General features: G+C 58.5%; 2 protein-coding genes and 1 long non-coding RNA gene across 53 annotated transcripts; 2 read left to right on the top strand and 1 right to left on the bottom strand.

The window, feature by feature from the left end:
- Nucleotides 1–465: 465 nt before the first annotated feature.
- EMILIN3 (elastin microfibril interfacer 3) lies at nt 466–7125 on the top strand. The gene is made up of 4 exons (XM_005672945.4): nt 466–807; nt 2160–2282; nt 3680–3903; nt 4144–7125. Exons 1-4 carry the CDS (start codon nt 641–643, stop codon nt 5928–5930), a joined length of 2301 nt encoding a protein of 766 aa, XP_005673002.3. The 5' UTR covers nt 466–640; the 3' UTR covers nt 5931–7125.
- Nucleotides 7126–7690: 565 nt separating this feature from the next.
- Nucleotides 7691–24654, bottom strand: LPIN3 (lipin 3). 51 transcript variants are annotated; one of them, XR_014831747.1, is made up of 23 exons: nt 24552–24654; nt 24228–24408; nt 20144–20275; nt 19843–20041; nt 18407–18502; nt 16924–17198; nt 16644–16727; nt 15367–15487; nt 14881–15229; nt 14004–14103; nt 13695–13864; nt 13244–13337; nt 13094–13163; nt 11425–11517; nt 11305–11348; nt 10570–10708; nt 10191–10305; nt 9528–9790; nt 9278–9364; nt 8710–8862; nt 8403–8517; nt 8223–8326; nt 7691–8056 (listed from the first exon to the last, which is right to left on the bottom strand). XR_014831747.1 is itself a non-coding variant. In XM_085002710.1 (22 exons), the coding sequence occupies exons 2-22, from the start codon at nt 24116–24118 to the stop codon at nt 7912–7914; spliced, it is 2724 nt and encodes a 907-aa protein (XP_084858836.1). In that variant the 5' UTR covers nt 24119–24408; nt 24552–24654; the 3' UTR covers nt 7691–7911.
- Nucleotides 10184–15615, top strand: LOC146395313 (uncharacterized). Its single transcript, XR_014832364.1, has 2 exons — nt 10184–11930; nt 12240–15615. It is a non-coding gene; the product is annotated as an uncharacterized LOC146395313 (long non-coding RNA).
- Nucleotides 24655–26608: the final 1954 nt, after the last annotated feature.

Below are 26608 nucleotides of genomic sequence, written 5' to 3'. Positions count from 1 at the left end.
TTATCAGCTGTCCTGGGCACCTGGGAACAGTGATGCTGCAAGGAAGCAGAGCTAGCCAACAGGGACCGTCTGGGGCCTATTCCAAGGAGGTGGCTACAGAGGTGTTGCCCCAACTCCAGAACCCTGGATCGTGCCCCCCCGGGCGCACACGGCTTTTAAGACCAGAGTGTCCCGCAGGTGGGCAGCTCTTAGAAAGCCCCATGCTCAGGCCTGCCCCAAGGGTCTGACGACAGTAGTGGACGCATGTATTGGGGGACCTCCCGGGGCGCGACGGCCTGCGCCCCTCCACTCCGGGGCTGCTCTTGTCTTAACCTCTTGCTCTCGGGCGGCCCCTCGGGCGTCAGCCCTGAGCTGGGGCGGGGGGCTGGCGGCGGTGAGGGGGCCGGCGGAACAGAGCGACGCGGCCCCAAGTTTATGCTAATCCGCGCAGAGCCCGCCTCCCGCCTCCCCTCGGCGGCCCCAGCCGCGAGCAGCGCCGGCCACTCGGCGGGACGCAGCAGCCGTGAAGCGCCAGGCGGCCGGGCCAGCGAGCTCCGGGGGCCGCGACCGGCGGCGGGACCCGGGCGGGCGAGCGGTGGGGCGGCGAGCCGACACCCGGCGGGGGCCCCGCGCGGGGCCAGGTGGAGACCCGGGGGCCGCAATGGGCCGCCGCCGCCTGCCGGTCTGGCTGTGCGCCGTCGCGGCGCTGCTCTCGGGGGCGCAGGCCAAGGGCACCCCGCTCCTCGCGCGGCCCGTGCAGCCCGGTGCCTCCCGCTACAGCCTCTACACGACGGGATGGCGTCCTCGGCTGCGCCCGGGGCCGCACAAGTAAGCGGGCCATGCCCCGGGCGGGAAGCGGGAGGGATCGGCCCAGGCGGCGCTCCCACCTGCCCCGGCCGCACGCGGGGGCACCGGGCACCCGAGGCCGAGCCCCCGCCGGGGCGGGCTCCCCACGCTCCGGGGGGCTGCGGGACTGGCGAAGGAAAATAAGCCGAGGGGAGCCGGCGCGGCGGCTGGGGTCCTGGCAGTGCCCGCGGAAACCTTTCCAGCGAAGTAACATTTTCCAGCTGCGCTGTGTGCAGACTCCCGGCGCAGCGGACCAGGTGGAGGGAGGGCGGGCGGTCTGCGCACGGAACACGCGGGGCCACCCCCATCCCACGCCAGGCGTTTCCTCTCTCCCTGGCCAGGGCCAGGTAGGCGATGGAGCTGTGTGCCCAGCGGCTCGCCATCCTCCACGGTCACCCTGGACCCCGCAACCCTTTGGGAGCCCCAACTTGGCTGGGCCGCAGAGCCGGTGGGGGCTCCTGGGTCCTGGACCCGTGTTGTGGCTCCAGAGCCAGATTGCAGTAGGTGGTACACTTATGCCAGGCAGCCACCTCCCCAGCCCAGGCCAGTGAGAGAGGCTACAGGCCCTCCCCTGCCTTAGCGTCTAGTCTTCAGTAGCTTCAGGTGAGTTTGGGGCCCTGCCTGGGCTGCTAACTGAATTTGAACTCTAGCTGAGTTTGAGGGCTATTCTAGGAGTGTACCCAGTTTGGGGCCCTGCCTGGGCTGCTAACTGAATTTGAACTCTAGCTGAGTTTGAAGGCTATTCTAGGAGGAGTGTACCCTAACCCTAACCCTAACCCTCAGTCAGCCTGGGCGTGTCAGAGCAGGCTTCCTGGAGGAAGTGGTACAAAAAGTGACCTGCGAGCAGGGAACCAAGAGCCATGGCCTGGGCTGGAAAACTACAAGGTGGGATGCATTCCCCAGGAGTCAGTCAGGGGAGGAGGGATGAGATGTGTGGTCTCAAAGGCACTAAGTTGGGATCTGAGAAGATTCCATGTCGAGATAAGGAGCTGGGCAGCCCATGAGGGAGTTAGAGAAGGGTGAGGAATGTGGCAAGGCTCTTGGGGGGAACCTAGGGGAGGCTTTTTCTCTAGGCAGGGCGAGCAGAGGTAAGACCTCAAGAAGGGCAGCTGCTCTGGGCTCCTGGTTCAGTATAGCACTTACAGTGACCAACCCACTGGGGAGCCTGGGATCAGGAGACCAGCAGTGGGGTTGGACCCCAGGAACAAGAAGGGGTAGAGGAGAGATGGGAGTCTGGTCTCTTGCCAAGGCCCACAGTTGGTGGAGGGAAGGAGCCAAAGCCTCGGTGGGCCTGGCACAGGTCAGATATTCCAAGGATGCCATTCCCCCCGCAGGGCCCTCTGTGCGTATGTTGTGCACAGGAATGTGACCTGTGTCCTACAGGAGGGAGCAGAGAGCTACATAAAGGCTGAATATCGGCAGTGCAGATGGGGGCCCAAGTGCCCCGGGACAGTCACGTGAGTACACCCCTCATCCCACCAACTTAGGATCCCTGGGCACAAGCCCCCAGCCTTCCTTCAGCTGAGAGTAGCAGCCAGCTCCACAACTCCTTGGACTTCAGAGCGCCGAACGCTGTCACCATACAGGCCGGATGGAGGGGGCTGGGGAGAAGCCAGGGCAGGCTCAGGTTGGAGCCCACGGGGGAACAGGGGAGGGTTCCTGGGGGAGAAGCACACAAGGCAAGAAGGAAGCAGCAGAGGCAAAGGGAGCAGAGGAGAAAAAGCAGAGGAGAGCAGAGGGTCAGAGTTATGATGGCTGATCTCAAAGGGGGCCCTGGGTCAACCCAGGGAGGGTGGTGGCGATCATGGAGAAGGCAGACCAAGGCAGAGAGGACAGAAGCCAGATGTGGGGGCTTTAGCTAGAAAGCTGGGGGTTCTCTGCGGGCGTGTGCTATCACACATAGGTGCAATGCACAGGTCTGTACTTGGAAATATTCAAACGCGTATGTGAAAACAAACGTTTTTGCTCCCATGTGTCAGTGGGCGAACAGGTACACAGCTGAAGAGGTGAGAGAGTGCCAGCGGTGGGTGCTGCCCTGCGCCCCTGGGCCTTGCCCACTGTGCTCACAATCAGAGGTGCCCTTCAGCCAGCCTCTGGGCCCAGGGCTGAATTCCCAGAGGAGGCCAGGGAGGAGGGGCCCCCAAGTAGGGAGCGTGAAGGGCTGCCTCCCCCAGCTCCAGCACGGTCCCCTCATCCACCCAGTGGAAAAGGGCTGGGGTTTCATGAGGATTTTTCAAGGGACCATCAGTGGCAGAGTGGAATTTCTCTTCTTTCTTTTTTCTTTTCTTTTTCCTTTTTTTTTTTTTGGCTGCCCCACAGCATATGGAGTTCCCAGGCCAGGGATCAGATCTGAGCCACAGTTGCAACCTAAGCCACAGCTGCGGCAACACCAGGTCCTTAACCCATCATCCCGAGCCAGGGATTGAACCTGCATCCCAGCGCTTCCAAGATGCTGCCAATCCCATTGTGCCACAGTGGGAACTCCCAGAGTGAAACTTCTGATGGTAGTCTGAGCCAGAGGGGGTCCAAGTGGTCTTGGGAGTCTTGGGCTAAGTTCCCACTAGCCTTTTCCCCAAGCAAACAGGATGGGGCAGGACTTCTCTCTGCTCCCTTCCCCAGCCCATCTCTGAGCCTCTGCAGGGCCTGCTTCCACCCCACCTCCCTGTCACCTTAAGCACAGAAAAAGGAAAAATGCTGATGGTGTGGTTACAGGAGGAGACATCTAGACCTTAGACCTTCTGCCAGTGTCTGAAAGTGGCCCTGAACCCCAGCCAGGGGCCAGGGTCACCTGCCAGGAGGCAGGAGCCTCAGGCCACAGGTGCAGAGCCCTGCCCTCTTCTCATCCCTGGCCCAGGTACCGCACAGTGTTCAGACCCAAATACAAGGTGGGCTACAAGACGGTGACGGACCTCGCCTGGCGTTGCTGCCCTGGCCTCACTGGAGAAGGCTGCCCCGAGCACCTCGCGGATCACGGGGCCACCCCACCTCAGCCGGCGCCCGAGCCCCAGATTCCCTCAGGGCAGGTGGGCCCAGGCCCCAGGCCCCTTCCTTCCAGCAGAGTGGCCCCCAGCCCCCATGGTGAGTGTGCCCGTGGAGACCCTTGCCAAGGGATGGGACTTCCGGGGATTGATCTAGGCTGATCCAGGCTGGCTGCTTGAGCAGGGCTGGAGGGTGAAGCCCCCAGAGCCCCTCCCACAGCTGAGGAGGCAAGGTCCCCAGCAGGGCTGGCTTGGGACAAAAAGTCTCAGGCGGCCCAGCAACAGGACAGGCTGAGAGGGCCAGGCCAGTGATGCCCTGGGGTACTCTCCTCTTTCCCAGGACGGAAAGCCCCGGGGCTGTTTGGCGAACGGCTGGAACGCCTGGAGGCTGATGTCCAGCGCCTGGCACAAGCATATGGTACCCTCAGTGGCCTAGTGGCCAGCCATGAAGACCCCAATAAGAAGACTGGTGGCCCCAGGGTCCCTGCCACCCCCGTGGGCTTTGGAGTCATCCCCGAGGGATTTGTGAACCCTGGAGAGACAACTGGAGGACTGCTCACACCTCCCCTGCACGAGATCTTGAGCAAAGTCACAGAGGTGAGCAACACACTTCGGACCAAGGTGCAGCTGCTGGACGAGGTGCACGGATTGGCCCTTGGCCACGAGGCTCACCTGCAGCGGCTGAGGGAGGCCCCCCCATCTCCGCTCACCTCCCTGGCACTGCTGGACGAATATGTGGACCGACGGCTGCACCGGCTCTGGGGGAGCCTACTGGATGGCTTCGAGCAGAAGCTGCAGGGCGTCCAGAGCGCGTGCGATCTGCGGGTGCAGGAGGTGCGGCAGCAGTGCGAGGAGGGCCAGGCGGCCAGCCGGAGGCTGCATCAGAGCCTGGACGGCCGGGAGCTGGCCTTGCGCAGGGAGCTCTCACAGCTGGGTACTCGGCTGCAGGGCCTGAGTGTGGCTGGTGGGGGCAGCTGCTGTGGTCAGCTGGCCTTGCTCAGTGCCCGCATGGACAGCCTTGAGAGGAACCTGCAGGTGGTGACCGAGGCCCAGAGGGGACACAGCCCCCCCAGCAGGGATGACCTCACGCGGCTCTCTGCTGCCATGCTCGAGGGGGGTGTGGCTGGGCTGCTGGAGGGCTTAGAGACCATCAATGGGACAGAGGGTGGAGCCAGAGGCTGCTGTCGGGGGATGGGGGAGGGGGGCTGGGGTGTGCGGGGCTACCAGGCCATGCTGGAAGAGCGTGTGCAGAGGCTGGAGGAACGCCTGGTGACACTGGCTGGGGACCTGAGCCATGACAGCGCCCCCCCAGGCAGGTCAGCTCGGCCCCTCGTACAGACGGAGCTGGCCGTGCTGGAGCAACGGCTGGTTTCACTGGAGACTTCGTGTACACCCAGTACCACCTCAGCCATCCTGGACAACCTCGTGGCCGAGGTGAAGGCCTGGCAGAGCCGGAGCGAGGCCCTCCTGCGTCAGGTGGCAAGCCACGCAATCCTGCTCCAGCAGCTCAATGGCACCGTGGCTGAGGTCCAGGGGCAGCTGGCAGAAGCGACGGGCAGCTCCCTCCAAGGCGAGATCACCCTGCTCAAGGTCAATCTGAACTCTGTGAGCAAGTCACTCACGGGCCTCAGTGACTCTGTCAGCCAGTACTCAGATGCCTTCTTGGCTGCCAACACATCCCTGGATGAGCGGGAACGCAAGGTGGAAGCCGAGGTCCAAGCCATCCAGGAGCAGGTCAGCAGCCAAGGTTCTCAGCTACGGGCTGGCCACAGGCAGGTTCTGAGCCTGCGGGGGGAGCTGGAGCAACTCAAGGCTGGTGTGGCCAGTGTGGCTGGCGGGCTCAGCCGCTGCCAGGACACAGCCCAGGCACTCCAGCACGCAGTGGGCCACTTCGACCAGAGGGTGGCCCGAGTGGAAGGTGCCTGTGGGAGGCTGGGCCTGCTGGCTGCAGGCCTGGACAGCTTGCCAGCCGACTCACTTGGGCCCAGGGAGGGCCTGTGGGGTCACGTGGACCAGCTGAACCGCACGCTGACACAGCACGCCAAGGACATCGCCCGCCTCCGGGATGACCTGCTGGACTGCCAGGCCCAGCTGGCCGAGCAGGTGCGGCCAGGGCAGGCCGACTAGGTGGGCTGGACAGGACCCAAGCCCCAGGTCCTGCCAACCCTGGGGCCCTCCCCCAGAGCCCAGCCTTGCCCAGCAGGGCCTCCCAGCCTCCCCTGGCCAGCGTGGATGCCACTGCCGAGGGCCCCGAAGGAAGTCTTGGTCCAGCTCCACCCAACTGTCTAGGCACCAACATCCACACTCAATGCTGCACCAGCTGGACAATTCAAGATAGCGGTCAAGGCCAGTACTTCATGCCTGAAGGCTGAGGGGGGGGGGGCGAGGGGCAGGCTCTTAGAGACCTCGTGATCCATAGTCTGCAAATTGCTTTTCTGCAGACACAACAGCCAGCACCCTTGCAAAGACCTTCAAATCCCTTCTCTGACAGCAGCCTTTGCCTGTGGACAAGAGCCCCAAGCCCATGGAGGGTTCCAGTTTCCCTGTCCCCTGGCTTCACTTCTCAGCCGTCTGGGCTCACTTTCTTCAGGAAGGCGGTGCCCACTGGCACTGCCCTCCTCCTGGCAGCTTCACGGATGCTGTTTCTGCACCAAGGACCAGGGGTTTCCACCACCCCACGGGTCCTTCAGGACTGAACGGAAACACAAGGACTCAGTGAAGAGTTTGTTCCTTTGGATCTTCCCCCCAGGCGAGTGCCGGGGCTGCCATGGATGCTCAGAGGAAAGGACGGGGACCATACGATCTGCTTGGAGACCCTACCCTTTTTCTTTCCTTCCCCAAGGATGTTTTTAGGGTACTCCGGTCCCCACGCAGTCCTCTCCTTTCCATCTGGGGGGAAAGCTGCTTCTTCCCCCCACCCCCAGGTTAGGGCCTCTCTCCTAGAGGGCAGCCCTTGTGTACGTCGTGGCCAGAACGAGGCCAGATCCTGGGCAGGAGGCCACAGCTGGAGGAAAAGGGCTCCAGGCCTAGTTTCCAACATCCTTGGAAAACCCCAGCCCTGCCTGGATGTTCACAGAGTGGTGAGAAATTCAGGTACGACAACATGAGGACACAAGTGTTTGTCCGGCCTGCACACTTCCCAGAGACCCATCCCAGCCGAGGCTCCTGGCCTCCGGTTCCCCACGACAGCACGGGCTCTCCTGCGCTGTGGTGCAGGTCCCCGCAGCCTGGCCTTCTGGGTTCTCAGCATTTGGGAGCCTGCCCTCCACTTCAGTGCTGGTGGGGAGGGCAGGCCTGGATTAAAGCTTGTAGCCTGTCCAAAGGTTCTTTCTTACCCCGAGACGGTGGGAGGGGTGTCGGCACTTCTTCCCACAGCATCTTGGGCAAGAGCTCATTCAGCAGCTGGGCAGGCAGTGAACGGATCAGCAAGGGAGTCAGGGAAGGTCAGTGCCCATCTGCCCAGGCAGGGTTTGGGATTGGATCTCAGCAGAGGTGCAGAGAGGAGGTGGGTGACAGTTGAGTGGGGCTGAGCCAAATGGGAGCCACACTCCAGTCTGGTGCTGCCTGGGAACCTGCTCTTCCCAGATGGTGGAGGGGGCCTGGAGCATCTGGGGTTGGGATGTGCTGATATCAAGGCACAAGCACGGGGCAGCCATGACGTCTGGCTCCAGAGCTGCGGGCAGGGGCGAGGGCTGCGTAGGGCCCAGCTTCAGAGGGTACGGTCCAGGCTCCCCAAAGGGGAGTGCCTTCCCACAGCTTCCACAAGCCCTTTCCTAGGTGTACAGGACTAAAGCCTTGTAGAGGCCTCCTTCCTCTTTCTGTCCCATCAGGAGTTAAGGCAGGTCCCGGGGTGACAGGGACAGAGACAATAAGGGTACAGAGAACTCTGCAAGGACACAGTCATTTAATGGCTGAGGCCTGGAGAAGCTGTCCCAGCCCCCGCAGCTCAGCTGGCAAAAGCAGGGGACAAGAGAGGCTACGACTTAGGCCTGAAGCCCCCTCCTCCCCTTTGGTGAGTTGGCCTCCAACCGCCAGGCCCTGGGATGTGCAGTTTGTTCTGGGCTAGCGGCAGGGGGCGGGGGGCAGGGGGAGGGCAGGCAGGGCAGGTTCAGGCCAAGGCATCGAGGTCCACAGGGGCCAAGGGCTTCCGCCAGTAGCAAAAATTGCTGTATTCAGGGTTGGCCAGGTCTGCGCTGGGGCCACGGGCTACAGGCGGGAAGAGGAGTTCGACCACATCGCTAAGCCGCTCATACCTACGGGCAGAAGGCACCAGACTGAGAGCCTGAGCTTCCACCAGGCCGCAGCCTCCATCACAGCAGGTGGAGACTGCATTCTGCCTGGGAGCCCTGGATCAGGGAGGGGGGCCGGGGCAGGGGGGAGGGGAGCCAGGCTGGGGTACGTGGCAGGGCTGGGCCTCACGTGGACTTGTGGTTCTTCAGGAGCTCCTGGCTGAGTTCTCCCCGGGGGTTGACCGTGAAGATGCGGGATGTAGGCAGGCCAACCTGGCGGTAGGCAGTGACATCCTGCAAGGGACAAGGAGAGGTCGGTGGGTGGGGAGATGGGGAGGAGGTGGCTCAGCCCCCGGGGAGGGACACTCACATTGGGTCTGTTCCCAAAGGCAGCGTAGAAGGGCTGTTCCTGGGGCAGAAAGAGCTGCTGGATGTCACTCAGGCAGGCGATCTTGAATACCTCTGGCTTCTTCTCAATCACCTCCCTGTAGCAGCCGGGGCCGTGGGCAGGGAGGGGGTTAGTGACCAGAGGACGGCAGGGTCAGGTGACAGAGGCACAGGGTCTGACCCAGAGGACACTGGAGTCAGGCCTGGCGCTGGCCCGGCCTGGCCTGGGCTGGAAGTGGGACTGTGCTCCCTGCCCCTAGTGTGGGCTCACATGGTGTGGGGGTGGTTACCTGTGCAGGGCGGAGAAGAGGCTGCTGGGAGACAGCAGGATGGGGCCCTCAGGGAGGCTGCAGCCCCGCTCGCTCACCCACTGCAGGTACCCCTTGGTGAGGTCAGCCATGCCGATGGCCCGGGCCGAGCAGTACAGGAACTTGTACCCGTTTCTGGGGGCAGGCACAAGGGCAGCACAGAGCCTTCAGAGACCAGCCACTCCCCCCTGCCTGTGTGGCTTTGGCCAGTTCAGCCCAACCCTGGGGCCTCTGCAGGGAAAGGACTTAGGAAAAGAGCTGGGCCAGGCCTGAGAGGTGGAAGGAGAATGAACAGTCCTGAGGCCCAGGTGGATCAGGAGGGATGAGAACTCGGGCAAGTCTGCAGGCTTGGGCTACAACAGGAAGGCCAGCAGTTGGACTCAGAGCCCAACCATAGCTCTGACTGGGTCTCAGCACTCCAGGTTCCTTCCCCGGGCTCCTTCCCTGCAGGTCCCCAACCCTGGCTTCCCGGGGCTGAGACCAGGATGGCCTGAGACATCCGGTCACCCCCTCCCTGGGGGTCCTGGCCCAGCCCAGCCCAGGCACTCACAGGTGGATTTTGTGGAAGAGGCTAGTGATGCCCTGGTGTGTCCAGTCTTTCCCCAGCTGGGGCAGGATGTGTCCCAGAGCGTCAGACCTAGAGCCACAGGTCAGGGGTCACTTGGTCCTCGTGCTCTGTGGGTGTGGCCCAAGGGGGCCTAGCCTTCCACCCCCAAGATGGCCCATGGGGAGGGGATGACCTCTCTCCCTGTCCCCTCTCCCCCAGGCCTCCCCTCCCCTCATGGCCCACCCGGCCTCACTTGGTGATGGTGCCATCGATGTCAGAGATGACCACCTTGTCGTCCCACTTCCACAGGTAGATGGTGGCTCTACAGCGGCAGGTGCCCTGGTACTGGGTGGTCACGCTGAAGACCACTTCATTGGCACCTTCTTGCAGGTTCAGGCGCCGCTGGGGCCAGACATGGGGGAACTATGATCTGCCACAGCCAGACTCTGTCCACCCCCAGAGACAGCCACATGGGCAGAGGTACCACAAGGAGGAAGTCAGGGCTGCTGGTGGGACCTGCCCGGTGCCAGGCACAGAAGCTTTGAGATGAAGGTCACGGACAAGGCCTGGCCCATGACCCCTGCCCAGGTCTCTCAGGTCACCCTCACGGCCTGCACTGCTCTTGGCAGGGAGACACGCCACTCCATAAAGGGGGCCCTGTGGGGACCTTCACAAGGAGCGAGGGTACCTGTGACATTGCCCTGAAGAAAGACCCAGCCCCGTCCTTAGTCTATAGAGAAGGATCAGGACAGTTCTTAGCCACGGCCTGTGACCTGGCTGACCCTGAGCTGGGGGTGATCCCCAGGGTACCACACAGATGGCAGCTACTCTGTGCCAAGCTGGCCAGACCCTCCTGGGCATCTCCCTGACCACAGAGTCACACTCAGGAAGAAAACATTCTTATTACAGGACCCACCGTTACTGAGCTCAAAGATGTGACTCGGGGGCCTGGGGTCGCCAAAATCTGAGTGGCTGTCATCAGCGTTTGATTCCTGCAGCTTCCAAAGGCAGACCCGGAGCCAGCCAACCCACTACAGGTAGATATTTTAAGATGATGTTGGAGGGGCTTTGCCAATAAAAGCATCCAGCGGAGGATAGGCTGGCATTTGAAGAAGTGGCACAGAAAGCTGTCCCTGGAGGATTCCAGCAGGACTGTAGGGTGGCTGCCAAGGGGATGGAGTCTGGGCTTTCGTGAACACAAGCCATTCCTTAGCCGGGCCCTGGGGGCCTCTAGGATAGAAGCATCTCAGCTCCTCCGACTCCACCCCCCATAAGCACCACACTCACACACTTACGATCTGACTGGAGGAGAGACGGAGGGACTTCTTGTAGGCAGGACTGTGGGCTGGCGGTGAAGCGGGCAGGGAGGGGGCCTCCAGGATGATGGGGCTGTCGAGGACATCGTCCTCACTGCTCGGGGCTCCGGGCTTCTCCCTGCAGGTAGCCGGGCTCTGAGGCCACCTCTCCCAGAGGAGGCCTTCACCCCTCACCCAGGCCACAGGGCTTGGCCCTGCCCCTCTAGGGACCTCTCCTTCGAGGTGCCACCATTCGGGGGGTGGCTGCAGACATCAGGATACAGGCCAGTGTGCCACACCCAGAAAGGTGACCCAGTATCTGCTTGGGAGATACTGGCCTGAGAAACTACAAGTGCATCTTGGCCAAGATGCTGTGGGAGCAGCCAGCCCGTCCTTGATCACCCCCACCCAACCCTGGACATTCTGGGCCACTTCAGATATGAAAGAGGGAAGCAAGGTGGGTGCGCCCTGGTGAGAGGAGATGCCCTACTCCTCCTCCATGTGGCAGCCACCTGTCTAGGCCAGGAGTCCGGGTGTCTGTTCCAGCTCTGCCATCTCCCAGCTGTGGGACCTTTGGTGTATCTAGGTTTTCTCATCTGCGAAATGGGGCAATTTCCCAGGAGGCATGTAGAAGGACTTGTGGGAGACAACCATGGCAGAGGAGGGATCTGGCTCCACCTGGGCCCCCAGACTCCAGCTCCAGCTGCAGAACCCCAGCCAGGAAGCCCAACTTACACCCGCTGCTCCCTTGCTGTGGTTTTCTCGCTCTGGGCGCTGCCCTGTGGGAAGAAAAGACACCTAGTGAACTGCGCATCATGCCTGTGCTGTCCTCGCTCTGTGACCGTGACCACCTACCTCCTTGGCCGGCAAGTCCCTGCGTCGCCAGGAAAACCACCACCGCCCTCCCTTCCGGGGCATCTTCTCCTTTTCCAGCTTGTCCACGGTGCTCTGTGGGGAGATAAGAGCCATGGCATTTTCCCTATACCACACAAACCCACCTTATATCGCCCTTGGGACCCCCGTGAACCCAGAGTCTAGGACTGACCCTAGACCAAGGTGCTATCAACATCTGGAGGCTAAAGAAGACTACTCCCCCCCACCTTGGGATGCTGAGCAATGACTCAAGGAGATAAGCATGGGTGGCTAAAGGCCACTCCACCCCAGCCCCGACCCCCTGGCTCTAGCCCAGCCTTGGCCTGGCATCCAGATCTTGTTGATCAGTCTCCCTGCTCCAGTAACTGTGGTACTTTGGGAGTTTCTCAAGATCTGATTCTCCCTGCACAATGCCACCAAGTAGCAGCAGGGGCAGTCTCCATCAGTACCACTCTCAACCTCCAAGACCAACACAAGCAATTCCTAAGGTCAGTGATCTATCCCAAGAACAGCCTCCCTCCCTGCATGTTACCATCACTGTCTGGTGGGGACACCATGGCCCTATGAAAAATTCCCATTGGATCTGTGCTAGATAACCCCAGGAGAGCCCGGGGCCCATCTAGGAGACATATCAGCTTCCTGCAAACACAGAATGGAGACCCCACATCAGGAGGATAACAGCCAGGGTGTCCGCTTGGGCTAGGATCAGGCTGGGGGAGTTTCCCAGGGGCCCTAAGTGGTGGGTCTGTCTAAGGTGACGAGAGCCAAGCAGGAGGGGACCCTCTCCCTTCCCACAGGCTCTGGATCCTAACTCAGTCCCAGAACCAGCCAGAGGACAGAGCTGAGCATCACCAAAAGGGAGACACCAGCTGCCAGCACCCGGTGAGTGATGTTCTTTGGGCAAAGCCTAACCCAGCCAATAACAATGGGCTGTACCGGGGTGGGGTCCTGGATGGCTGGGGCAGGAGCAGGTCAGCCCTGCACAGGGTGAGGTTCTGGGAGGGACAGAGGCCAGAGGCTGGACCATTCCACCTCTGAGCATCTGTACATGCTATTCCCCACCCCTCACCTACTCATCCTTCAGACCCCTGCCCAGCAGCACCTGGTCAGCAAACTCCCTATTAGAGCCTCTTAAGGCACCTTAGACCTCTCCTTCCCAATCCTCACAGTTGAAGTGCATGTTCATTTGGCTAAGTCTTTGATAAACTCTCTTCCTTTGAGGGCATGACTGTCCCCAGGCTGGGCCTGGCACACAGTAGGTACTCAACAAATGTGCACTGATAAAGCAAAAGTACCCGCAGCCCAGCCTGGAGAGGGTCTCAGGTGAGGGGTGGGACCGCCATCTTCCAAGATCCAGAAACCTCCTGTTGAAGGCACGTCATTGTCACGTTTATCCCCCTCCTTTGAAGTAAAGTCCAAATCCAATCCAAATGGGTTCAGCCATGCCAGGAAACTGGGGGATGGGTGGGGCTTCATCCTCACAGTCTGGGGCAAGCCTTCAGGGGAGCTCAGTCTCTTCTCCCAGAGTGGGTTCCACAGCCGGTCAGCCCCAGGCCGTCTCTGCCCACCCTCCACTTCCTTGCCAAGGGCCCTCCCCCCCCCAAGGCTATGGCTACTTCCCCTAGAGGCCCAGGGGTGCTCTAGCCATTACCTTGGGCAAGTTTTTCTGGAAGGCTTGCAGGGAGAGGATCATGGGGGCGGCTACAGCCCAGTTGTAATGCCTGGAGAGACAGGTGGGGTGTTAGGGCAGTGGAGGGTGGGGAAACCCAGTGGCTGCCAACGGCCCTGCCCCAGGACCCACTTCTCATTGATCTTCACCACCAGGTTCGGGTCGTCCAGGAGGCCAGGGTTTTGGGCCAGGTCCAGGTAGGAGACAACGTGCTGGTTGAACCTCTCTGGGTACAGAGGCAGAGGGCGAGAGGTGAGGTCGACACATCCCACATGACCTGCTGCCCTGGTCCCTCCTGGCTTCCCTACCCTCTGCCACTTGGGTCTTTGACTTAGCAGGGCTCTTCGCTCCCTAGGGCTCTGACACTGCTGATCTCCCCGCACCCCGGCACTTGCCATCCTGCATCCACAGCAGCTTGGCATCAAGCATCTGCCTCACAGGGTCTTGGGGATGCCCAGCGCTTGCGGGCCAGGGCCCAGCCTCACACACACTTCCACTGCTCCGACCTCTGGCGTCTCCCTCCCCTCTCCCGTCCCCTGCTCAGGGCCAGGCCTGAGAAGGCAGAGGCCATAGTCAAGCATACCCACGGAGATGTCCCCGCTGTCAGCCAGGCCCCCACAGAGGGACAGCACCACTGTGTCCACTGTGTCCACTGTGTCTGGAGAGGGTTCTGGCTCCTGCTGGGGGCTGCCATCCCCCAGGGACTTCTGGCTGCCAGGTTCACTCCAACTCCTGGCCCCCAGCCCACAGTCGCTAGGGACAGAGGGGCCAAACAGTGACATGAATACAAGGAGGCTGGGAGGAAGGGTCCCAACCCTCCCAGACCCCTGAGCGCCAGTCTGTGGCCCCACAGGCTCCAATCCTGACACTCTGGCATCCAGAACCCGGGCACCTCTGCGGGAAGTAGAGGGCTGCGTTCTCAGAGTCCAGGGAGGGCAAGTCATCCAGGTAGATGTCACTGGGGCCCAGGTGCTGGCTTCTCTTCAGGGAGCCTGAGGGCAGAGGAGGGAAGACCTGTAGACCTAACATGTGCTCTGTATCATGAGCGTACACCACCCCTTCCCTTCAGCGACCCAAGGCAGCACTGTCCAGTAGAACTTTCTGCAACGCTACCAAGGTCCTACGTCTGCACTGTCCAATATAGTGGCTGCCGGTCACATGTACTTAAAATATGGTGTGAGGAGAAATGGAATTTCAAATGTTATTTAATTTGAATCCATTTAAATTTAATTTTAAATAGCCACATCTAGCTGGAGATGCCCCACTGGACAGTGCAGACTGGTGCCTTCCCATGATCTTAAGATAAAGCCCAGGTCACAAGCCAGGGATGACCAGCCTCTGCTATCTTGCCGGCTTCCTCTTCCAATCCTTTCCCCAGCCTCACTCAAGACACAGCAGCTGCTCGGTTCCCCTCTCCCTTCTCACGGCCTTGACATGTGCTGCTCCCTCTGCCTAGAATTCTCTTCCCCTGGTCCCCACTCAGCCAGCCAAGTGGCTCTTTGTGGTCCACACCTCAACTCAGGCATCACCTGCTCCGAGAGGCCTTTTCTGGTCACATGATTTAAATTGCCCCCAAGTCCCCACATCACGCTCTTCCTGGTTGATGCGGGTGTCATCTGTCTGTCACCGGACTGTGAGTGCCATGAAGGCGGGGGCCAGGCAACGCCTGGCACACAGTAGGTGCTCAAAATGGGCTTGAAATCTCAGAGTCTAGCCAGGGGAGAACATGAGGCCAGGGGAGCGGTGGGAGGGGTCCAGCCGTCACTCACCTTTCCTCCCAGAGGTGCCTTCTGGCCGCCCAGTGGGAGGGGGGGCTTCCAAGGCAGCCCAGCTCCATGATTTAGAGGCAGGAGGGTGGCCGGTGTCCCTGGAACTCTGAATCTTGGTTTCCTCTCCCTCAGGGGTGGGGAGAGGAGGATCCACCAGAGTGGGCGCCCCCATGTCAGGCTGAGGAAGGCCAGTGCCGGCCCCTGTTTGCAGGATTGGGGGTCCTGCAGGGTCCACGCCAACCACAGAGGCAGAGGGAGAGGGGATGCTGAGCACCCCCTGAGGAGGAGAGGCTGTCCTAGAGCTGCCATCAGGGACCATCGAGGATGCAGGCCACTCTGCTTTGCCCACCTGCAATCAAATAAATGGCCAAAGATGTGGGCGGTGCAGGGCCTGCCTCCCACGGCTTCGGGGAGTTGCCCCAAGTCTCAGTCACTGGGGTCCTAACGCCTGAAAGGTGGGGATGAGGGGTTGACACGGGAACTCACCTTAGGTAGCCTCCCCCAGGCCCACTGCATGTGAGACTCAGCTCTCATGGAGCTGGGTTCTGGGCTCCGCAGCTCCAGCTCCGAGTCACTCTTAGGGGATGTTAGCCCACTTGACGAGAGGCTGCAGGGAACAAGAACTGAGAGACACCTGATCCAGCCTGCCACCCCCTGCTGCCCACCCCAGCCTAGGAAAAAATTTTTTTGCAACACATATTTATGCTTGTGTGGAGTATATAAAAAATAAATAAATATATAAAGAATTCCTATAAGTCAACACTAAGAAAGCAATCCAGTAAAAAAAAAAAAAAAAAAAGTGGGACGTTCCCATTGTGGTTCAGCAGGTTAACACCTGCCATAGTATCCATGAGGATGCAGATTCCATCCCTGGCCTTGCCCAGTGGGTTAAGGATCTGGGATTGCGACAAGCTGCAGTGTAGGTCACAGATGCGGCCTAGATCCAGTGTTGCCGTGGCTGTGGCGTAGGCTGGCAGCTGCAGCTCAGGTTCAACCCCTAGCCCAGGAACATCCATATGCCACAGGTGGGCCCTAAAAAAAAAAGGGGGTGGCAAGATTGTGACTTTTTTTCTTTTGTCTTTTAGGGTCACACCCGTGGCATATGGAAGTTCCCAGGCTAGGGGTCGAATCAGAGCTACAGCTGCTGGCCTACACCTCAGCCACAGCAATGCCAGATCCAAGCCTCGCCTGTGACGTATACCACAGCTTATAGAAATGCCAGATCCTTAACCCACTGAGCAAGGCTAGGGATCGAACCTGCATCCTCATGGACACTAGTCTGATTTGTTTCTACTGAGCCATAATGGGAACTCCCCAAGGTTGTGACTTCTTAATGGGCCTAGGGTTTCCATTAAGAGTGATGAAAAGGTTTAGAATTAAATAAGGGGTGATGGTTGTACAACATCATGAATATACTAAATGCCACTGCATTGTGACCTTTGAAATAGTTAACATGCTAGATTTTTTATTATGTGTATTTTACCACAATTTAAAAAAATGGGCAAGACTTGAATAAACTTTACAAAAAAGATATAGAGTTCCCTGGTGGTGCAACGGGTTAAGGATCTGGAATTGAAACTGCAGTGGCCTGGGTCAATCCCTGGCCCAGGAACTTCCCCATGCCATGGGCCAAAAAAAAAAAAAAAGATATACAAATGGCTGGTAAATATGTACTATGTCATTATTCATGATAAAAATGTAAAAGAAGACCACCCTAAGACCTTGGCCTTGAGTCTCTGCCTGCAGCCCACCTGGATGCTCACCTGGCCTGGGGGGCCCACTCGCCATCCGAGTAGGGGTAGATGTCTTTGGGCTGCGTTGAGAATTCTCCTTCCAGCTGGACATTGCTGAGGAGCCACAGGGAAATAAATGGTCACTGACAGGACAGGGAAGGGCATGGAAGCCTGGACATCAGGGGCTTGAGGAAGTAAAGCAACTAAAGCCCAGAGAGGTCAAGGACCTTGCCCAAGGTCACAGAGCATCAGCAGAGGAAACCATGTGTGAACCCCACTTCAGGTTGAATCCCATACCCTCAAACCCCACCTGGTCCCTGTATATCCTGGGGGCTCCGGCCTCGGCTTTTCCAGCAGGGACGGCTCACTCTCAGCGCCTGCCTCCAGCTCCTCTGAACTAGAATCAGCTGCCATGTCCTCTTTCCGCCTGGGTTTCCTCCTGCGACGCTTCTTCTTCCGCCCAGTAGAGGCCATGGCGATGCTGGCCTCAGGCTCACTGGCTGTGCCCAGCGGGGAGTTGGAAGGGAACTCAGACAGGCCCCCCCAGGGGATGGGTGATGTGCACAGGCAGGGGGGCACATGTTCCTGTGGGACAGACCAGGGGCAGGGCTGAGGGGACAATAGGGGCCTGGAAGACAGGCATGGAGGCTGGACAGAGGCTGTGGCGACATGGCCTTGCAACTGCTGCTGGCCTCAAGGCGCCCTAACGGGGATAAAGCAGCCTCAGGCCCAGGAGTGTATGTGCACAGTAAGCGAGCATGCCACATGAGCCACACCATCCAGACACCTGGGCATCGGCCTCTCAGCTCCTCTGCCCACACACCCACCACAGCAGACACCTACTTGCCCTTTAAGACTCAGCCAGGTGTCACCTCCTCCAGGAAGCTTGCCCTGACTTTCCTCAACCTCAGTTCCCACCCGCTTCACTGCAATGACCAAATACTTCCATCATCTCTTGTTTACAAGTCTGTCTCCCAGGCTAGTCAGGAGCCTTTTTTCAAGGCAGGGGTCACCCTTCATCCAGGTCCACCGCACAGTGTCTGACATACAGTAGGGACTCAATTAAAGCTTGTCAAACAGTTTCCACACCTCTGCTGGCTTATGCTGGGCCTGCCTCCCTTCTGTACACACCCCTCTGTCCCTCCCCTGCCCACACGCTTCCACCTCCCAGCTGCCCTGAGGCAGGACCAGATCGAGAACAAGTCTTTTTTTTTTTTTTTTTTGTCTTTTTGCCATTTCTTGGGCCACTCCTGTGGCATATGGAGGTTCCCAGGCTAGGGATCTAATCGGAGCTATAGCCACTGTCCTACACCAGAACCACAGCAACACGGGATCCAAGCCGCGTCTGCGACTTACACCACAGCTCATGGCAATGCCGGATCCTTAACCCACTGAGCAAGGCCAGGGATCAAACCCACAACCTCATGGTTCCTAGTCGGATTCATTAACCACTGAGCCATGACGGGATCTCCGAGAACAAGCCATCTTCTGCTTTCCAGTCCCAGCCATTGCTCAGCGCCCTACTCCTCTCCAGGGAAGGCCTCTCTTTCACCCTTTAGGGACCCAGCTCGAGCATCCTCTTCTGAGAAAACTTCCCCAAGAGCAGTCAGCCCTTCCTAGCCCCTACCCCCCCAGCAGCACATCTCCGCCAGCATGTCACGGGTGCTGGAGGGCCAGCCTTGCCTGCAGACCTTTGTTGGTGGGGGACTCCCTGCAGTAGGGACCGTGACCAACCCCATGGTCCTGCCCTGGGGGAGGTGCACTAATGAAGGAACAGGGCCAGAGGCACTTACCTCATCGCTGTCCAGCTCCTGGACGAAGAAGGCCTCCCCACTGTCCCCCAGCTTCATGTGCAAGTCCACGGGCTCCCCGTTGATCTCAATGTCTACCTGTAACGGGGTGTGGCGGGGTGGGCGTCCCCTCTGTTGGTCCTCACTCCCATGCTCCAGTCCATCCACTGGCTTCCCAGCTGGTCCTGGAGACCCAGGCTCTCTGCTGCCCCAGAGCACTGCGCTCTCTGGAACTCTCTCCCCCGCAGACCTTGGGGTGTCCTGCTGCTCCCCACTCTGAGGGTCTCTGCTCACCATCTGTATATTCTTGTTGATACCATGATTTCTGTGTTGTTCTCTCTTCCACAGCCCATAAGAATGAGAACATGATCTGTCTTGTCACTGATGTGTCCCCCAACCCCCAGGAGAGTGCCCAAATGTTTGTGGATGACATGAACAACAGTAAGAGATGCTGCTTGCTGGGGGGCACTTAATGTGTGTGATATCTGCCTTGTTCAGTCTTCACAGCAACCCCTGGCAGTAGCTGCTGTCATCGTCCCCGCTTTATAGATGAGGTTAAGTCATTCTCTGGGAAGTAGCCAAGTGAGGCTGTGAACCCAGCAGGTCTGAGTCCAAACCCAAGCTCTCAACCACTTAGCTACACTGTCTCTTGCAAGCTTACATTCTCCTATTAGGATTCTGGCAAGTTCACAATCACCCCAGTGTGAAGGGAACTTGGGCCACCAAACCTCCAGCCACACACCGTCAGTGCTAACAAAAACCTGTCATGTTCGCCTGAGCCCAGTGAAGACAGGGCTAGTTTCTCTTTTTTATTTTTTTTCTGTTTTAGGGCTGTACCTGTGGCATGTGGAAATTCCCAGGCTAGGGGCCGAATTGGAGCTGCAGCTGCCAGCCTACACCACAGCCACAGCAACGTGGGATCCGAGCTGCGTCTGCAACCTACACCACAGCTCAGATCCTTAACCCACTGAGTGAGCCAGGGATCGAACCTGCATCTTCATGGATACTCGTTGGATTTGTTTCCGCTGCACCACGACAACTCCAGGGCCAGTTTCTTAAGGAGAGGAACTCATTTTTGAGTATCACCCACATGCCTGGCCTTGGGATAGCGTTATTCACCAGGCAAATGAGCCTATCCATTTATGTGAAGCAGCTAAGACTGCACAGGCAAGACCTTGGTAAGCTGGAGCCTGGTCCCATGGCCCCAGGGCAGGAAGAAGCACCCCTATTCCCACCCCGTGCTGCTTCCGGGGGAAAATAGGGACCCTTCTGGACCAGAGCCCCCAAACCAACCTTCTAAGAAAATGCAAAAGAAGGGAAGCCTGTCCAGAGGACCTGACCCCACCCCCAGAGAGGTCGGGGTCCTCTCCCGGGACTGCAGTGGCTGCCCTGGCTTCAGCAGCCCACCCTACAGGGGCTCTCTCCCAGTCACCACTCACCACCTTCTCCCGAGAGCGCAGGACGCCCAGCTTCCCGAAACGCACGTGGAAGGGTGAGCATCGGAAGGAGCCGTCCACCTGCTTCACCACCAGCACATCAATGCCCCCACTCAGAGTGGCCGGGTTCAGGCCCCGATAGAGTCCCTTCACTGTCCCAAACACTGTCTCCGCCAGCTGCCCCACGTAGTTCATGGCTGTGCTGGGAAACGGAGGCAGTGCTGGGACCAAGGCCTGGCCCCACCACCCTCCGAGGGGAGGCTCCATGGCCTGAGGCCTGACCCTCCCAGGGCCCCAGACTCACGGTGCGTGGTCCTCGGTACGCCTCCACAGACGGGCAGCAGTGATGCGGGCGGAGGAGTACCTGTGGATGCAGGTTCTAATCCAGTCTAATCTTGGACAGCCACCTCCCTTCTCCAGGTGCCGACGCCTGCATCTGTCAAATCAGGGCACTGAGTAAGGCAACCCCCAGCACCGTGAGCCTCTAAATGCCATGAGTAATGACAATGACCATGGTGCTCAGTGGCACGGCTCATTTCATCCTCCCCACAACCTGTGAGGCTGGCTGGGAGGGTGGCATTATCCCTGTTTATGGACAAGCCAGCTGAGGCTCAGAGGGGTGGAGTGACTAGCCCGAGATCTCACAATTAGTCAGGAGAGGAGGCAGGATTGGCACCCAGGCCTGTGTGATTGCAGAGCCCTCAGTGGGAACCACTGGGATGGCCCAGTTGGGGGAACAGGGAGTTGGAGGGTGCAGCAAGGGGCAGCCTGAAGCTAGATCATGCCCAGGGCCCTGCTGGGTAATAGGCGACAGTCCTGAAAGCTGATCTCTTTCCAGGAAGTGGAAAGGAGGGAGCCTCTCTTTCCATCTGAGAAATGGGTTCAGCTGTCTTGCTGCCTCCTGGTCCTAGGAGTTGGGAGGGGCCTTGCTGGGCCTTGGTGGCTGATCTGTGGGGGGAACCTAAAGCTCTGCCCACCTCTCAGCTGCTTGACATAGGGCATCCCCTATAGGTGGACCCAAACTCCAAAGCCCTTCTCAGTTTCCCTGAGATGTGTGGGAAGCCCATCCATGGCCACAACATGACCCCAGTGTCTCTAGGTCATAGTTCTCAGCCCCGACTCCCACTCCCAGACCTGCATTCAGGCCTTGGACTGGCCCCTGGTTCATCAAAGCTGTTCCTACTTCCCCAAGCCAGACAGACCAGTCCCTCCAGCTCTCCCACACCAGGCAGAGCCCTGGGTGAGCCAGAGGCAGCTGGGTGAGTCAGAGGCAGGAGGCTGTAGCAGCTGCAGAGAAGAACCAGGGCCATGATGAGAGCCACCTCTGTGCTAGCATGCTGCCACCCCGCCAGTTCCGGCTCATCGCCCCTTCCCTGTGGGCCATTCTACTGCCCCTCTGGCTTCCAGGACCCAGGCTGTCCCACAGGAGCACTTCCCTCTGCTCCAGCACCAGAACTGCTGGAGGTCTGCCTGCCACACAAGATCACCCCCCAAAGAAGTCAAGTGACTTGTCCAAACCCTATTAAGATGATGGGGGGAGGGAGCGATGACTCATAGCCTGGTTTCCTGACTCCATACCACGCTTCCTTCCACTCCATGGGCCCCAAAGCACACCACAGTTGTCTTCAGAGAGGGCCGCCCAGCCGCAGCCCACCTCTACACAGTCTTGTAACGCCTCACCACTCAAATGCGGTCCAGGGCCCAGCATCACCTGGGAGCTGGTTAGAAACAGAGCTTGGAGTTGTGGCTTAGCCAATTAAGAATCTGACTAGTATCCACAAGGATGCAGGTTCGATCCCTGGCTTCACTTAGTGGGTTAAGGATCTGGTGTTGCCTCAAGCTTCAGCATAAGTTGCAGATGGAGCTCAGATCTGGTGTTGCTGTGGCTGTGGTATAGGCTGGCGGCTACAGCTCTGATTTGATCCCTAGCCTGGGAACCTCCATATGCTGTAGGTGCGGCCCTAAAAAGCAAACCCCCCCCAAAACAGAGAGTTTCAAAATGTAAGGTCTCATGAGAATTGCTAAATGGGATAAAATAGAACTCTTTGGATCCCTAAAATGTCACTCAGATTGAATAAATCTTTTATCTGCAAAGCACCTGCTATGTGCCAGGTGAAAATTCCTACTTTGGTTTCTCCATCCCACCCAAGTCTGAATATGGGTCTGAGGAGACAGACCAACTGACAAGGAGAGATGTGTGGTGGGCAGGGCTTTAGACCATTGTGCCCAGGAAATGCAGAGAAGATTCCAGAAGCTTCTGGGGATAAAGGAGCAAGCATAGGAGGGGCACCCTAGATGTGGGGACAAAGATCTGCCCAGTTGGATTCCCAAGCCTGAGCTCTCTGCCCTGCTGAGGGCCAAAGAACTGGTGGTGGGCAGGTGGGGAGGCAAGTGCGGGGTGGGGGGCAGGCTCAGCTTCCCCTCATCCAGAGTTTCTCAGTTTCAGCATCACTGCTGTCTGGGGCTGGATAATTCTTTGTTGCGGGGTTGGCGGCAAGTGCTGTAAAATGTTTAGCAGCCTTCCTGGTCTACCCGCTAGTGGCCAAGTAGCACCCTCTCTCCAGCTGTGACCACCACATCGTCTCCAAACTTTGTCGAATGTCCCCTGGGGGACAAAACTGCCCCCATGTGAGAGCCACTGAAGTAGAAAGGGCTGAAGGGCAGAGGTGGAACCTGGGTCCTACTCTGTTCTACCCATGGAATGTCCTCAGGCAAGGTAACTTGCCGGCCCCAGCTTCCCCTTCTAGGAAACAAGGCCAGGACTCCTCAGATCCTTCTCAGCTCTGCTGTCATGGAAGCCAAGAATTCATTCCTCCGCTTGTTCTCCCCCCTCAGCAAGTGGAGGCCCCCATCTCTGCCTGCTCAGCATTTGGGTGGGGAGGTGGGAAGGGAACTCCTGTGAGCCAAGCCTGGGCTCCTCCCCTCTACCTGTGCCCATCCCTGAAGGCGTCGCCCATCCCAGGACCAGCTCTGCCTCCTCAGTCTGCTCCAGAGGGAGGCGAGCTCTGCTTGGCTCCCCTATGGTGCCTTTCACCCCCAAACTAACATGTCTAGAATCTAACACCTCATCTTTTCCTGGGGGACCTGGTCAGGTGAATTCCTCCAAGGATTCAGGGATACCCTCCCTCCCAAGCCCTCTGCATCCTGTTCCCCAATTTCCTGCTCATCCAGCCCCTCCTCTCACCTTCTGCTGTCCTAGGGCAATGCTTTATTACCAATGCCCACATCCTGGGTGGCAGCGGACTGTCCGGATTCTTTTTTGCTTTTAGGGCCACACTTGCCGCTTACAGAAGTTCCCAGGCTAAGGGTCGAATCGGAACTCTAGCCACCGGCCTGCGCCACAGCCACAGCCACAGGCACATGGTTTCCAAGCCATGTCTGTGACCTACACCACAGCTCACAGCAATGCCGGATCCCTAACCCCGTGAGCTAGGACAGGGGTCAAACCTCATGAATACTAGTCGGGTTTGTTAATGGCTGCACCACGACAGGAACTCCCAACTGTCTGGATTCTAATCCCTTCTCTGACATTAGCTGTGACCTTGGGCAAGTCACTTCACTTCTCTAAGCCTGGGTTTCAGCCTCTGAAATGGGGATAACATAAGGGGTGCATGAGTAATTGAGGACATAATGTGTGTAAAGCAGCGGCACACAGTCAATGCCCACCCGCACCGCCCATCAGGAGCAGCATTATTCTTGGAATCTTTACAGCCCCACTCACACAGGCTAGTCCTGAGGGCACTACAGGTCAGACTCCAGTGCACTGCCCCTGCCCTACCTTGACCATTTAGACTTCTTAACTTGGCATTCAAGGCCCTGCACCCAATGCCTGTTTGCTCCAGACAGGCCTCACAGTCCACTCTGGGTGCATCCACACACCTCCCAGGCCTGCAGACAACCCCACCACAGGGAAGGTGGAACAAGCTGCCCTGGATGTGAGGCCTCAGCCTTTCTGGGCTCCCAGATTCAGGGAGGGGTATGGGTGCGGCCCTCTATCTAGGACCAGAGAGGGGAGCAGCAGGAAAAGCCCTGCCATGGTCCTGGAAGGGAGAACGCTCCACCCAGGATTGTCAGCACCCTTCACCGCTGCTGCGTCTGCCCTGTCCAGTCTCCCGGCAGGAGACTGCAACTGAGGACATTCAGTAGCAGAGAGGATGGGTGTCTTCCCCAAAGTCACAGTCAGCCTGGGGTGAAGCTGGGGTGATACTCTTCTTTCCTTTTTTTTTTTTTTTTTTTTTTTTTTGGTCTTTTTGTCTTTTTAGGGCCACACCTACAGCATGTGGAGGTTCCCAGGCTAGGGGTCGAATCAGAACTACAGCTGCTGGCCTACACCACAACCACAGCAAAGCAGGATCAGAGCCACATCCGCGACGTACACCACAGCTCACCACATCGCTGGATCTTTAACCCCCGGAGCGATACCAGGGACCGAACCTGTGTCCTCATGGATACTAGTCAGATTCGTTTCTACAGAGCCAGGACGGAACTCCGATACTTTTCTTCTCAGAGGTTTTCACATGGCATTTTCTCCTGATCCCACATTCTGAATGTCCGGGGGCCTCGCAGCCACTGGGTAGGGGAGAGGGGTGAAGTCAGGCCGGCCCCTCCACCCTGGAGCTCCCTTCTGATGGCTAGATCAGGTCCGGGCCTGGCAGGGCAGATGGGCGGGGCAGGGGAGGGGTACTTCGTCTCTGGCCCTGGTTGGGCCCTACCTGGGGAGCTGCCCACTGGACCTCCGGACCCCGAGCCGCGGCCTCTACCTGAGTGCACAGGGTCAGCGCGTAAGTGTCTTCGGCACTGCCCTCACCAGGCACTTCCGGCTCCTCTCGGACTGGGTGAGATCCCGGTTCCGCCCCTTCCATGAGCCAAGGGCGGCCTCCGCTGGTCCCAATCCGTCTAGACTCCACCCTCCGAAGAGAGCCCGCCCCGCCCAGTCCCCCCTCCCCCTCGCCGCCGGCCTGGGACGCCCTTTCACCTATAGAAGCTGGGGCCCCGCCAGGCCCCGGGCCCCGCCCACTCCGGCTCGGGCTCCAGCCGGCCGCGCCCCAGCGTTCCTGGACGGAAAGTCTCAGAGGCCTGTCGCCGGCCCCACCTCCGGGAGCGGCGGGAAAGCGGGGACTTTCGAAAGCTACAGACCAAAGAAAGCCTCCTCGGCTTTGCGGGAAATTCTTTCCCCAGTCTAAGTCGACTTTCGGCAAGGGAGAGCCACCTTGCAGGATTTTCGAAAGTACATGGAATGACTTTGTGAGGCACCTGGCGCTCCAATGTCCCCTCCTGGGAGCAGCTTTGACACCCAACCCCACCTCCCAAGCTGGACTGGACCCCGTATCATACACTCACATATCCCATGTGGAATTTCATATTTGTTTGAATAACTGTTTGGTTATTGTCTGCCTCTTTGAATTTGTACTCCCTGAGAGCTGGTTGCGTTCATCTTACACCCCAGCGTCCAGTTCAGTGCCTAACATACAGCAGGAGCTCAATAAATGCCCACTCTCCATTCCATCCAGCGAATCACACTGGTAGAGTGGAAGCGGGGGCAATACTTCCATCGGCCAGATGAGGGCAGGCGATGACCAGTCTTCTGGCTCAGCTGAGCAGCCTCTCTGCTGGCAGGCGCCAGGAGGGGAACAGGTGAGCCCCGACGCGGGAAGATTTGAAGAATCGATGGGCCCACAAACCACGTGTGTGGCTTGGGCCAGGGGACGGTTTTATCCTTTGGATCTATGGCTCGCGGCTTGTCCCGGATCAAAGGCGTCTCCAGAAACCTGTAAGGATATAGTCTCTGCTAAGAGGATGATGTGAGAAAGGTCAGGAGGTGAGGGAGTTTGCAGTAAAAGAGGGAGGGATCCCAGGAAAAGTTTAGAGGGTTGGGGCACAATCAATGGCAAAGAACCAGGCTTAGAAAGTACTGGGTGATGGGGAGTACTGGGTGGTGGAAAGGTGGCTGCTATTGTTCTGTGACTCAGGATGACAAGACCTGGCTGGAAGTGACAGTCCTCAGGGGTCCTTGCTTTAGCAAAAGTCATATGGTGTCAGTCCTGAAGCCAGGCGGTGTCTGGCTGGTATCTCAGAAGAGCCTGTTGGGAGTAGAGCTATCTCAAGGGGCCAGAGGGCAGAGCCATGCCACTAACGTGGCTGTGGAAGCATGTTGTATATGACCACGATTATTCAATGGCAAAACACCAGAAACATCAGGAATGCCTCCAGGGAGCCTGGGAAGGAAGGATCAGAGTTTATGGCTGCAGATGCTGCAGTAACTCTACCACTTTGAGCCTCAGTTTCCTCATCTGTAAGATGGAGATAAAAATCTACCTTGCAGGATTGTATTGTGAGGATCAAATAGGATGAACGAAATCAGTGGCTCTCAACCTTGACTGCACATTGAAATCACATGCCCTTGGCAAATATTGATGCCTGGGTACGGAAATTAAAAAAAAAAATTCTCCACGTGATTGTAATGTGCAGCCAAGGCTGAGAACTCTGGAGCTAAATAAAACTGAACACAGCGCAGGGCACACACTCGGTGTTCAACTGTTTATCACATTAAGAAAAATGGAGCACAAGTTGTTTTTATTGATTAGAGAAAAAAAAGTTGATATAAAGGTTTTTGCAGACATTGGATTTCTGACAGGCTTGTTTCCGGAACGATGCATCATCTGGGATTTGATGATTCTGGGGGTGGGGAAGGCAGAAGCAGCCTCTGGTAGTATGACTTGTCCTAACACCCAACTGCGATGAACGAGGCAGGGAACCACCCTGTTCTAGC

The sequence above is a fragment of the Sus scrofa genome, chromosome 17 (assembly GCF_054392235.1).
Source record: "Sus scrofa isolate SSC_HxYL_T2T_F1_AM1 chromosome 17, Sscrofa_HxYL_maternal_Yorkshire_Landrace_v2.0, whole genome shotgun sequence".
Lineage (NCBI taxonomy): Eukaryota > Metazoa > Chordata > Mammalia > Artiodactyla > Suidae > Sus > Sus scrofa.
Note: the sequence above shows the minus strand (reverse complement) of the source record. Positions and strands in the feature narration are given on the sequence as shown.